Below are 13,429 nucleotides of genomic sequence, written 5' to 3' on the forward strand. Positions count from 1 at the left end.
TTGAATATTATGGTTGTGAAAAAACATAGAATTTCAAGATCTAAAAATAATGTATATTGTAATAAAGAAAAGCTTTCTATGTTCCTCTACAACATAGAAGTTCTATGTTCCTCTTATCCAAACGTCCATTCTTAAATAGAGGGCTAATATTGTCCCCATCATAATGTCACGTCTCTACATTGTTTTATTTTTATTTATTTTTCTATAAACTGTTTTGACACCAAATTTTGGACATCCATTCTTATATTAAACTCGTCCTAATGAAAAATAAAAAAACAATATTTTCAATAAAATAAAATGATCAAAATACTCTTAAAAGTTTTAAGAGTTATTTTGGTCATTATTTTTTATCAAAAAATTATTGTTAATATTTTTTATAGGTGCACCCCAATGAGAAGGTGACACATACCTAATTTCATATTAAAAAAATTGTATTAAAAAAATAAAAATAAAATATTTTGAGATGTCGGATCTAAGATCAATCGGTGGGTGGCTCTCTTGATAAAAATGAACGGCTGGATGGTAAGAAGAACATATAACTTCTATGTTGTAAGAGAATATAGAAAGCTTTTTTTTGTAACAAATTATCTAGATCTGTACTATTTTTTTAATTTAAAATTTTATTTTCGGTATTTAAATTTAATTTTAGATCCATCTCGGAGATTTTCTTATGAGAGAATGCTTTCGGGTCGAGGCTTTATTTTATTTCAAAAGTCCCAACCCTCACCACCTCATCCTCATTGCCCATTAACAATTAACTTTCCTTTTGCCTTTACAAAAACTTCCGCGTCACCCCATTCATTCTGAAGGAATATCGAGACGGCCACGTGTACAAATTTCAAAGGCTTCTTTTAGAACTAGCAGATCTCCACCGTTCATTTGTTTTTTTTTCACTTCCTTGAACTCCGAGCCGCAATCCACTTGAACTATGCAACTGCTAATGAGGTACTTTTGAGACTTACTAATTTACACACTCACATTTGGAGTAATCACACCCATCGTTCAAACGTCAACTACGTACAAATAGGGTGTAATTACTAGAACCTATAGGTTGATCTTTAGGGTATTCGTCCCTTTTCCAGTTTGAATTTCAAATTCAAACTTCCAGCCATGGCCGTTACCCAATCTCTGATACATATACCTCTCTTTACCCTCGTTCTTTTCTCCCTCTTCTTCTTCCTCTCTCTTCTTCTTCCTCTCTGTCTCTCTCTTCTTCTTCCGTTCTCTGTCTTCAGAGCATCTCGCTCTTCTTATTCCTCTCTCTCTTCAGAGCCACTCTCTTCTTCTTCCTTTCTCTCTCTCTTCAGAGCATCTCGCTCTTCTTCTTCCTCTCTCTCTCTCTCTCTCTCTCTCTCTCAATTTTGGTATTTCTTTTCCTTCCCTCCCTCTCTGTGTGCGTCTTTCTTCTATGAAACATCTTAGCTGCCGGAATCTACATTTTCTTGCATGCTCACCTTCTAATCTGGCCTGATTTTGCGACATTTCATTTTCTTTTTCATGGTGGGTCGATAGAGAGAACGAAAATATACAGGGGACTTCATCATGGATTTCTACAGTCTGAAGCGAAAGGAACTTCAGGCTCTCTGCAAGAAGCACGATCTGCCTGCGAATTTCACCAATTTGAAAATGGCAGAGAGCCTCACAGCTCTTCTTCACGTATGCTCTCTCTCTCTCTGTCTGTCCGTGTGTGGGGGCAAATTATGCATTGTTTTTTTCAGTGAATAAATGTTAGAAGTGTTTTTGCACATGTTCAGGTGAAACCTAGAAGCACGAGCAATTCAGGCTCTGGGGTTGAAGGCGATAGTGGTGAGCAAATTCTTAAAAAATGCTTGAGAGATTCTGATAATGCTGAGAAAAGGGTGGCGAAGAGGGTTCGATTTTCTCAAGATGAAGATACCAATAGCGATCCAACAACGCCTGAAAATTGCGGAAAGTCAGAGACAATCTCAAATAAAAATAATTCACAAGGGAAGAAAAGGCCAACCCCAAAACGGTTGAGAAGAGGGAAAACATCTCTGGATAGAACCACTCATGGCAGTAAAGAGGGGGAGGAAAATAAGGGAGAGATACAAGAAATTCCTGAAGTTTCGATTAGGGTTACAAGGTTTCGTGCTATGAAGATGCCTGAGACAATAAGCCAAGATGAGCAGGCCACCCCTCTTCCTCAGAATAAGGGGAAAATATCAAAGAAGTCAAAGACAGAGAAAGTGGAGAAGAATGTTGAGGTAAATGAAAAATTCCCGTATGTTACTGAATTTTACGATGATGATGAAACTGCGGGATCAGACAAGGATGAAATTGCCAAAAAGAATGGCCGGAGCCATGCTGGAAAGGCACTAAGATCTCTGAGAAATAAGAACATTATCACACCGATCAAATCAAATGGAGAAGGTGAACAGAATGATGGTAGGAAAACCCAAACTCTTCCTGGAAAAGTTCTTAGATCTTTGAGAAACAGGGATATTTCCTGTCCAGAAAACACTCGTATAGAGGAAGAAATTGAAGGGAAGAAAATCCTGATTCTCCCTGAAGATGTTCTTAGCTCGTTGAGGAGAAAGGATCAGGAGGATGAAGCTCCCAGACAATCAACACATTTTGGATTAAGAAACAAGAAATCCATTTCGGCAATGGAGGAAATAACAATTGAAGAAGCTGGATATGTACCTCGGAGGAAAAGTGGAAGGGGACACAAAGATAGAGATTTAGAGCAACCCAAGATTACAGAGGCCAATGTTTCAGTTAAAGTGGGAGAACACGCTGAAATGGAAATTCAATCAAAGGATCAGAGAAAGGGAACTGAAGCTTTAAGGCGATCAAAAAGAGCTTTGAGAGAACATGGTCCCTTATCTGCAATTGAAGATACTGAACCTTTAAAGCAACCCAAGAACATAGAGGCCCATGTTTCAGTTAATGTGGAGGAGGAGACCGAACGCCAAATTCAATCAAATGATCAGAAAAAGGGAACCAAAGCTTTAAGGCGGTCAAAACGAACTGTTTTGAGAGACCATGGTACCATCTCTGCAACTGATGACACTAAAGCTTCAATGCAACCCAAAGAGGCCCATGTTTCAGTTGATGTGGGGGAAGAAACTGAAACTGAAATTCAATCAAAGGATCAGGTAAAGGGAACCAAAACTTCAAGGCGGTCAAGGCGAACTGTTTTGAGCGGCTATGATTCCATTTCTGCAACTGAAGATAATGTAGCTTTAAAGCAACCCAAGAATACAGAGGCCCACGTTGCAGTTAATGTGGGGGAAGAGACTGAAACTGAAATTCAATCAAAGGATCAGAGGAAGGGAACGAAAGCTTTAAGGCGGTCAATACGAACTGTTTTGAGAGACCATGGCTCCATCTCTGCAACTGAAGATTCAAAGCAACCCAAAAACGCAGAGGCCCATCTTTCAGTTGATGTAGGGGAAGAAATTGAAACTGAAATTCAATCAAAGGATCAGAAAAAGAGAACCAAAACTTCAAGGTTGTCAAGGCGAACTATTTTGAGAGGCCATGATTCCATCTCAGCAACTGACCTTACTGTAGCTTTAAAGCAACCCAAGGACACAGAGGCCCATGTTGCTGTTAACGTGGAGGAAGAGAACGAAACTGAAATTCAGTCGAAGAATCAGAAAAGGGGAAGCAAAGCCTTAAGGCGGTCAAGACGAACTGTTTTGAGAGACCATGATTCCATCTCTACAACTGAAGATACTGAAGCTTCAAGGCAAGCCATGAACACAGAGGCCCATGTTAAATGTACCAAAATGTTAAGGCAGTCAAAACAAACTGCTTTGAGAGGCCATGGTTCCATCTCTGCAACTGAAGATACTGAAGCTAAAAAGGGAAGTGAAGTTTTAAGGAGGTCCAGACGCACTGGACTTAAAGACCAGGCTTCTGTTACTGTCACCGAAGAGAAAGAAATCCAATCTGAAGTGGAATCGCAGAAGAGTGATGCGTTCTTTGTAGCTGAAGAGGCCAGAAATGAACCTAAGAGAAGTCGACAAACAAAACCAGAAAAATCTGGTCAGGTTAGAAGAACAGTAAAAGCAATGATGGAGAATGATATTAAGGCCAAAAATGCTTACGGTTCACTGGGGACTAATGTTCTTGATGTGGAGTTTGAAGGCTGTGATGAAAGTACAGCTTTCACTGAAGAGCTTATGAAGTCAAGAGACAGGGCTTTATTAGAAGAGGGGCATGGTCTTCTTGAATTAGAAAATACTTCTGTGCCCACTGATGAAAATGTTACAGAGCCTTCAACAAAAGTTCAAACTGAAGGTGAAAGTAAAGTGCTTGAATTTTATGATTCACAAGATGAACTTTTGGAGTGGGAAGAACTAGTAGAAGGGGCTTCGATGCCAGAAGATGCTCTACAAAATATTTCAAAGGAGTATGCAGATGACACAAAAGGTAGTAGTGAAGTTGTTCGTGACATGCACTCTAAAGCTACTGAAGCAGTTGGTGAGTTAAATGATACCACTAAAATCGTTGCTGAGATCCATACTGAGGAAACTACAGATCTGGAAGTGGGTGATACCAAGGACATGCACTCTAAAGCTAGTGAAGTTGTTGGTGAGTTAAATGATACCACTAAAATCGTTGCTGAGATCCATACTGAGGAAACTACAGATCTGGAAGTGGTTGATACCAAGGATAAGGACCAATCTACTCTAATCAATGTTCCAAGTAGAAAAAGCTATTCATTTATACATTTAAAAGCTTGTGATACTAACTTACTTTCTATTACCTGACCTTTTTTGGTCGTTGTGTGTGTTAATTATTCAGAACTTGATTTTGTAATTTTAGCAGATTAATGAGAATTTCCATTGATATTCAAGGTTTTAAATGCATCTAATTTATAACCATATGGTTACCATGTCATGTGCAGGGATAATGGAGGACAATACAGATGTTGCATTGATTTCTGGATTATGTAGTCGAGAGACTGGGTCAAGTTACGAAAATGAAGTACAGTCTCATACCGATAGAGAAGCCTGTGGTATTTCCGAATCTGTGAAAATGAGTGAAGTTTCTGAGGAAAAACAAGTTTCTAAGACATTTATAAATAATTCTGAAAGGGAAGATTGTGAAGAAGTAACCATGGTAAGTAATAACACAGGTACTGTTTCGGAAGAAATTCAAAAGCTTGAATTTGAAGTTGCCAAAGAATATGAAGAGAAAGTTGGTTCTCAAACAGTCTTAGGTCATCTTAAATGTGAAGCTGCCAAAGGATCTTCAGGAGTGAGAGAAACCCATCGGCTGGTTGAAAGCACCAACGACGTTTCAGCAGTGAAAGAGACCCAGGCAATAGTTTCCCCTTATTTTTTTAGAGGGAATGTACTGGAGAATCTTGAAGAAGCTTCAGGAGCACTGGAAAGGCTTAAAGAAACTGGTTTGGATGGTGATGTTTGTCAAGAAGATTCAGAGTTCGGGCAAATTAGAGAGGCAGTTTCTGAGCCTGAAGAAGGTAAGCCATTTGCATCAAGCAAGTTTGAAGCCCATGTTTCTCAACTAAGTGAAGAAGGCATGGATGTTTCTGAGAGCTTGCCTGAAGAATTTGGGTTCTCTGTAGCAAAAGTTAAGGATGAATCTGTTTCTCTGATCAACGAAAAGGTGACTGAAGAGCTTGCTTGTGATAGACCAGATGATCCAGGTAAGTCAAAACAAATTGCTTTCCAGCACTATTTAAATATTCATATGCTATTTGTGATTTCTAAGGCCAATCAACAAAGATATGGAAGCAGTATTCAAAACTCACTGAGTCAAACATGGACTTGTCTGAGTTACCCAGACTCCACAGCCCGCCGAGTCTGGAAAGGCCCCCAACTTGTTGGGGACAGATTCGGCACATTCCCAGAAACTTGCCCGGTCTGATGTTATTCTTTAGTATAAAAGAGAAACGGCCAGGCGGGCAGGGGGGGAATGGGGCTTGGGTTTCGTGTGAGGTTTTGTTAAGAGAATAAAGTTTTAGATTCTGGCACTTTCTCACTATTGGATTGTTTGGTTGTGTGTATTCAGTATTTGCATATCGAGTGCATTCTTCTTGTTGGTTTTTGTGAGATTATCCTCTGCCAAACTTGACATTCTACCCTAAGCCTCCTTTTGTGTTATCCATTAAATCCAAGGCTTGGATTCCACAAAAAACACTCAGAATATTGGTTTCGTGAGATTTTGATGAACACCATGACATAACTTGGTCAAAATGTTATCAAATGTATGCCAATGCAATTAACTTTCACCATATTTCATTATGGTATGGTTTTCTTAATTTTTATAACGTTTTGTTTTTTATTTGTCCTTTTTCTTTTTGGTTTCTTGAGAAATTTTGGAATTTTGTCTTTTTCAAGGACTCAGCCAAGACCTGGTGAATCAATTCAGGACTTGATGGGTCAACTCATTCTAGCAGCCCATGAGCTGGTGTGGATTTTAGAACACTGTATGGAAGAAGCATTTGCGGTGAAAGATTTTTCAGTTACTTTTGAAGCATCATCTATTATTATTGAAGTATGAGCTATGAAATACTTGCAGGCAAACCTCCTCTTGATCTTTTGGATATTATTGGTGAGGCAGACTTTAGCGAAGCATGCAACAAAGGTTTGGCCTTTTTACCCCCTAATCCAATTCTGTTTAACATTGATAAAACATGGGATATATTGCACCCAAAATCAGTAATTGGGAAAGTCACGCCCATCTCTTTTATGCTGAAGCATGTGCAGGGGTCAAGGAGGATGGCACCCCTACAATAGTGGATTCTAGATCAAGCTTTACTGTTATCGAGATCAATAATGAGGAGACTGGAGATTCAGAAGGGTATCAAGTTTTTAATGCCATGGGTGAAAACCAAGGTACACCACTAAATGGTTTAAGTAAAAACTATCTATTACAGATTTTAAGGTGATACATGCAATATTATTACATTGTTGAAGAGTTTTGTGTCTACATACTACATAGTTATTGGGAAATTGGGTTTATGATATTGGCAAATATCTGGCCATTCCCCTGAAATTCTAGGGCTTTAGGACCATTTCACTCATATGCCCTGGTTAATTTTTCATGTGCAGAGGTAATGGAGGACAATGTGGGTGTTTCTGGATTGGTCATGGGAGAGACTGGGTTGACGCATAGAAATAACAAACGGTTTCAAACAGAAAGACAAGTGTCTGGTATTTCTGAATTTGTAGAAGAATCAGAGGCGAAACAAAATTTGGAGATTGTTTTAAAAAAGACTGGAACTGAGGATGGCAAAGAAGTTGCCACGATGAATAATACTATAGAGAGAATATCACAAGAAGCTCACAGTCTTGGTTTTGAAAATGTTGAAGAGTATGAAATGAAAGCTATCTCTGAAACTGTATCAGAGGATCATGAATTTGGAGGTAGGAAAGAAGACGAGGCAGAAGTCGATTTTAAGACTATCCTGGAGCAGCTAGAGTATGGAAGTACCAAAGAAGCTTCTGGAGTGATAGTAACCCATGTAATAGCTGAAAGCGGCAATGGAGCTTTAAAAGTGAAAGAGACCCATGAAACAATTTCTGGAGGGCTAGGCCTCAATGAAACTGCTTTGGATGAAAATAATTTCATAGACGAAGATTCAGAGTTTGAGAAATTCAAAAAAGTTGGTCCCATGCCTGAAGAACTTGGGCCAATTATTTCAGGGGAGTTGGAAGCCAAGGATTCAAAAGAATGTGAAGAGAGTGTCAATGTTTTGGGGAGACTGCCTGAAAATTTTGCAATTTCTGCAGCAAAAGTTAAGGATGAGTCTATTTCAAGTATCAACAATGTGGATACTGAAGAGCTTACTTGTGAGAGATCAGAGGATCTAGGTAACTGCAAATTTCATTGCATTCTGATCTTAGTTGAGAGTTTATTATAACAGACTGACTTTCATGATTGATTATTGATGTTCTTTAACCTGGCATTTTCAACTTACAAAAAACTTGTAGGCAAACTAATGTGCAATCTTCTGAATGTATCTGATGAAACGTTGTCTATTGAAGCACACAACAAAGGTATGACCTCTTCATCTCCTTACTCAGTTTTCAATTACATCGATAATAATGGAAATGTAACAACCCCTCTCACTTGTCAAAGAAAGTGTTTCACACTCATCTCCTACTATCTGTTGCATGTGCAGGAGTGAGGGATAATGATGAAGAAATCTTAGCTTCTGATATTGCTGAAGTTAAAAACTTCAATAAGCAGATAGGGGATGCATTATTCACTGGAAATGCCTCAAAATTAGAAACATTACCTAATAAGTTGCCTGGGATTGTTTCAGAAGAATGTAATTCTGATGCTTATGAAGAATGTGTTGGAGAAAACCATTCTTTTATGATTATTTCGAAGGAGATCAAAACTCAAAACTTTGAGAGAAGATTGTCACTCAATGATCTTTCCAATATTGGTGCAGGAAATCTCAGCCCTAAGTGTCATGATGATCCTGACTCTAGTTGTTTTGCTCAAATTGAAGAGGGAGAAGGGATTGCTCAATCTGAATCGGAGGAGCTTGATTGTGAGTGTGGTGAAAAAGATAAAATGACCCACTTACATGGTGGCAACGAATTTGCAGAACTGGAAGAAAACAGAAACGTAGTGGGTGAAGATTCTCAAACTCTTTTGCAGGAGCAATATTTTGGTGATCTTGGACATGATGCAGAACAAAGAGAAACTTTGGAATCTACTTTGAGTGAGCTTGTTTCATGTCAAGATGGTGAGGGCTCTGAAGAAAAGAGAGAAACCACTGAAGTAGTTGCAGAAGAGACCAAGGAGGTGAATCTAGAAGAGGATACTGAAGAAGAAGATGAATGTGATGATGGTGATGAAGCATCTTCTGATTATGTTTCCAAAGAAACAGGATCCAAAACTTCCTTGAAAGACCTTCAATGTGAGGATGAAGAAGAGGCTGTAGATATCGCTGCTGAAATAGATAAACAAGAGGCCAAAAATATCTTGGAGAACAAAAACCTTGACGACACTGAAAAAATTGCAAAAGGAAAAGAAAATTTTGAACCTTCTTTTGGTGAACTGGGATCCGAGACAGTCTTAGCAATGTTCTGCCGTGAAGGTGGTGTAAAAACTACAGAAGGAGAGGAAGCTACTGTAACAGTTGTAGAAGCTCAAGAAATGGGAGCAAGCATTGAAATAGATGCAAGGGAGCTCCAGAGTGTGTCCGAGGAGCCACCGCTGGAGGATCCTGAACAAGCAGAAGAGGAAGAAGAAGAAGCTAGTGAATCTGTTTCAGAAGAACTAGGATACCATATTTTCTCAGAAGAGCTTCACTGTGTGGAAGGGGCTGAAGCAGGCACTGTTGGAGAAACCAATGAAGTAGTAATCAATGTGTTTCAAAGTTTTCTTGAGAAACAAAATATTCGTCCTGAGCAAGTTGCACCAGCAAAACAAAGCTTTGAATCTATTTTGAGAGAACAAGGATCCAAGGCTCTCTCTCTAAAGAGTGAGGATGGAGAAGCTGCCAATTTTGAACAAACCACTGAAATAGTAGTCATGGATGGGTCTCAAATCATTCTGGAGAACCAAAATGTTGAGAGCTCCAAACAGATTGAAGAAGGAAAAGAAAGCCTTGTATTTCCTTCAGGAAAACTAGTATCTGAGGCTTTAACTGGCAAGCTCCACTTTGATGGCGGTGAAGAAGCTGCAGATATAAAAGAAACATTTGAAACAACAATGGAAAACCTCCAACCTGAGTCTAATAAACCAACTGGTGACTACCGTGAACACATTGCCAAGGAAAAAGATGCTATTCCCTCGATTTTGGAAAAAGACATCCAATTTGAGGTTAACAAAGCCGCAGAAGCAGAGGAACTACACGGTCGGCGTGCTTCAGTAACCATGTCTGATTTCACCAAAGGTGCAGAGGTTGAAGAAATTGCAGAAACGTCTTTGGAAGCTAATTTCATTGAAGATGTCATAGATTCTGGAGAGGATAATAGGGCAGTTTTCGAGCAGAAAGGGAACATTTCAACTCTGATGGAGGTCGATTTGAAATACAAAGAGGAGATCAGAGTTGCTGAAGAGAATTTTGAAGCTCTTCCCCCTGTTGGTTTTGAGAAGAGCACATCTCCCTTGCCTGTCAATGGAGTGTTAAAAGGTAGTACATAGTTGGTTTTCTTAATGTTATTCTTTACTATAAAATTCATAGTTGGTTTTCATAATGTTATTCTTTACTATAAAATTCTTTTCTTCTTTAAAAAATTTACAATTTGATTAGCTCATTATGATCGTACAGAAGAAGAGCAAGGAGTGGATGAATCCAAGGCAGAAGCAAATGGTGTATCAGAACCTCAAAGTTCAGCTTGTGAGCCTATCAAAGTCGAAGGTGTGATGTTGGGGTTGCTTTCAGATAACAACTATAATGGAATTCAAGAAAAAGAGAGAGAAATTTCCAAAATAGAGGGTGAAAGGGAAAAACTAGAAGCGGATTTCTCTGGTTTTGGCATGGAAGCTCTCTCTGTTTTTGCTGAAGCTCCTCATGATAAGGGTAAGTAGGGGTTCTCTTGTTTCTTATTCAATAATCTAAAAGATTGGATTTTTCTCTCTCAATGTTGTTTCTTAGAATAAGAGACCTTTTGTTGCAGAGATATATGAGGATGAATCTAATGGAGGAGTTACTACATCAGAAGCAAAAAGTTCACACTCTAGGCTTTCAAAACCTGAACTGTCGATGACCTCTGAATTGTGTTCAGGGAACTTTGAAGGAATTCCAGAAACGCTGAGAGAAAAGTCAGAAACTTTAATTTACAAAATGACAGCTGAAGAAGAAGAAGAAGAAGATGCAGAGTTATTTAACTACATGCGTAATTTATTCACAGAAGTAGAAGAAGACCAATCCCGAAACCGAACCCTAGATCCTTCAGAAAGTGAAGGTAACCTGCCACCAAGTAGAGGATTCCACAAAGCTTTTGAAATGGAGTACATTTGCAGGTTGTTGCAGGCGACACATATCTCAGTTCCCATGGTTGAGCTTTCTTGCGGAAATGAGATACTCACAACCCTAGATTTTAGAACTTCACTTGAAACCACAAAATTCAAAAGTCCTCCATTAAAGGTGAGGGAGGGGCCTGTGATGAAAGAGAATAGGCCATCATGGAGCAGAGGAGCAAAGATGAGTGGGCTGAAGCCAGAGAATGCAAGGACAGAAGTGAAGACGAGGCATGCTTTGGGGGAGTTGCAGACAAACCAGAATACTTTGCTTGGGGTGAATTTCTCTCTCTAGGTTTTGATATTTTGGCTTGAATTGGAGTGAGACTCTCTCCTTCTAGGTTTTCATGTTTCTAAGATGCAAACGATTGACTGTGCTCTCTGTTTGTTGAAGAGCAAGTTAACGGTGTTTTTAAATGAAGAACTCCTGCTGTATTCTGTGAACTGTGGTAGACATCGATGGTTTCCTTCGGGAAATTAGGTCCGTACCGCTATGTTTTTACTGTTATAACGAGCGTTTAAAAAATCGCCGAGTCGAACCGGACTCGCCCGATTCGACTCGGATTTCACGAAAATGGATCGGATCGTTTCAAGAATCGGGAATCGTCCGGTTTTAGAGAGAACCGGATGATTCCGCACAGTGACTCGCCGATTCACTGTGCGGAATCGGCGAGTCCGTGAAGAACACGGGTTGCATAGTATTCTTCACGGATTCTTTCAAATTTGTCATTTTTTGATCATTTTTTTTGTTTTTTTTGGCATGTGATCTGATTTGCAGGCTGTAAACATATTTATTCAGCTTTTTCAAGAATTAAATGGTGGAAAAATTGGTTGTTTTTGGATCACAAAAATTTCAGGGTTTAGGGTTTCCGCCTTTTCTGAAATTTCATGCCAAATAGGGTATGAATCTTTCAAAATTTGTAGGCATTTTGATTTTAAAGCTGTGAATCAAAACCTTTTGTTACTAATTTGTGATAATCGTTGAGAAAAACTGAGTTTTTTGGAGATTGAAGGCTTCGGTTCACAAAAACAGGTAAGAACTTTGGGTTTTTTTTTTTTTCCGCCATTTGATTTTTTTCACGGCATATTTTGAACAAAATGAGTTCAATAATTAGGGTTTTTAATCTTTATTGTGTCTAGTATGATTTAAAATTTTCAATTTTACGTAATCTAGTCAATTACAGCAAGAAATTTGATATGAACAGTGAGATGTCTGCGGAACCAAATTCCGCTGTTTTTTTTTTTTTTTTTCGCCTTTTGATTTTGTTTTCATGATATATTAGAAATAATGTGTTAGAAATTTAGGTTTTTGATTCCTTATATTGTTGTTTATCAGAAAATATACTCAATTGGACTTAGAGGTGAATTTTACAGTTAAAATCGCTTATGTAAAACGAACTCTGTGAAGAACAATTTTTTTTTTTTTTTTTTTTTTTTTTTTTTTTTTTTATTGTAGCCCATGATAGAATTTTTTGTAATCCATGATCGAATTTTTTGTAATCCATGATCGAAATGTTTGTTTTTTTTTCTTGTAATCCATGATCGAATTTTATTTTTTATTTTTTATTTTTGTAACCCATGATAGAATTTTTTGTAATCCATGATCGAATGTTTTGTAATCCATGATCGAAATGTTTGTTTTTTTTTGTAATCCATGATCGAATTTTATGTTTTTTGTTTTTTATGTAACCCATGATAGAGTTTTTTGTAATCTATGATTGAATTTTTTGTTATCCATGATGTAAATGTTTTTTTCTTTTTTTGTAATCCACGATCGAATTTTTTGTTTTTTTTTTTTTTTGTAATCCATGATCGAATTTTATGTAATCCATGATCAAATTTTTTGTAATCCATGATAGAATTTTCTGTAATCCATGATCGACTTTTTTGTAATCCATGATCGAAATGTTTGTTTTTTTTACTTGTAATCCATGATCGAATTTTTTGTTTTTTTTTTTTTTTTGTAACCCATGATTGAATTTTTTGTAATCCATGATCGAATTGTTTTTTTCTGTTCTTGTAATCCACGATTGAATTTTTTGTTTTTTTATGTTTTTTTTTTTTTTTTGTAATCCATGATCGAATTTTATGTAATCCATGATCGAATTTTTTGTAATCCATGATCGAATTTTTTGTAATCCATGATTGAATTTTTTGTAATCCATGATCGAATTTTTTGTAATCCATGATCGAATTTTTTGTAATCCATGATCGATTTTTTAGAAAATTTATGATTTTTTTTTTTTAATCCGTGATCGAACTTTTTGAAAATTTGTTAATTTTTTTCTTTAATCCATGATCGAATTTTTTGAAAATTTGCTGTACTTTTTTTTTTTTATTTCTTTTTATCCATGATCGAATTTTTTGAAAAATGATGATTTTTTGAAAAGATGTGAAAATCGTGATAAAGTTTTGATTATCATGATGTATTAAACATTTAAACCCAATATTTAATTTTTATTGTTTGAGTTTGCTGTAAATTTTTTTTTTTTTTTTCCATGAT

The 13,429-nt window shown here is 37.4% G+C and overlaps 1 protein-coding gene across 11 annotated transcripts; it reads left to right on the forward strand.

Annotated features, from left to right (window-relative positions):
* The first annotated feature begins 1,053 nt into the window (after positions 1-1,053).
* On the forward strand, positions 1,054-11,370 carry LOC18436858 (uncharacterized). 11 transcript variants are annotated; one of them, XM_088851617.1, is made up of 11 exons: positions 1,054-1,656; positions 1,755-4,677; positions 4,880-5,458; positions 5,564-5,644; positions 6,520-6,585; positions 6,699-6,836; positions 7,053-7,814; positions 7,935-8,000; positions 8,126-10,096; positions 10,235-10,486; positions 10,584-11,370. In XM_088851617.1, exons 1-11 carry the CDS (start codon positions 1,543-1,545, stop codon positions 11,219-11,221), a joined length of 7,590 nt encoding a protein of 2,529 aa, XP_088707743.1. In that variant the 5' UTR covers positions 1,054-1,542; the 3' UTR covers positions 11,222-11,370. The 11 variants fall into 11 exon arrangements, with proteins under 11 accessions (XP_088707743.1, XP_088707744.1, XP_088707745.1 ...); XM_088851618.1 differs by having other exon boundaries at positions 4,880-4,990; positions 5,111-5,644; XM_088851619.1 differs by having other exon boundaries at positions 4,880-4,990; positions 5,111-5,644; positions 6,708-6,836.
* The last annotated feature ends 2,059 nt before the right edge of the window (positions 11,371-13,429 follow it).

Source organism: Amborella trichopoda, chromosome 11, assembly GCF_054954075.1.
Source record: "Amborella trichopoda isolate Santa Cruz 75 chromosome 11, AtrichopodaSantaCruz75HAP2 v2.0, whole genome shotgun sequence".
NCBI lineage: Eukaryota > Viridiplantae > Streptophyta > Magnoliopsida > Amborellales > Amborellaceae > Amborella > Amborella trichopoda.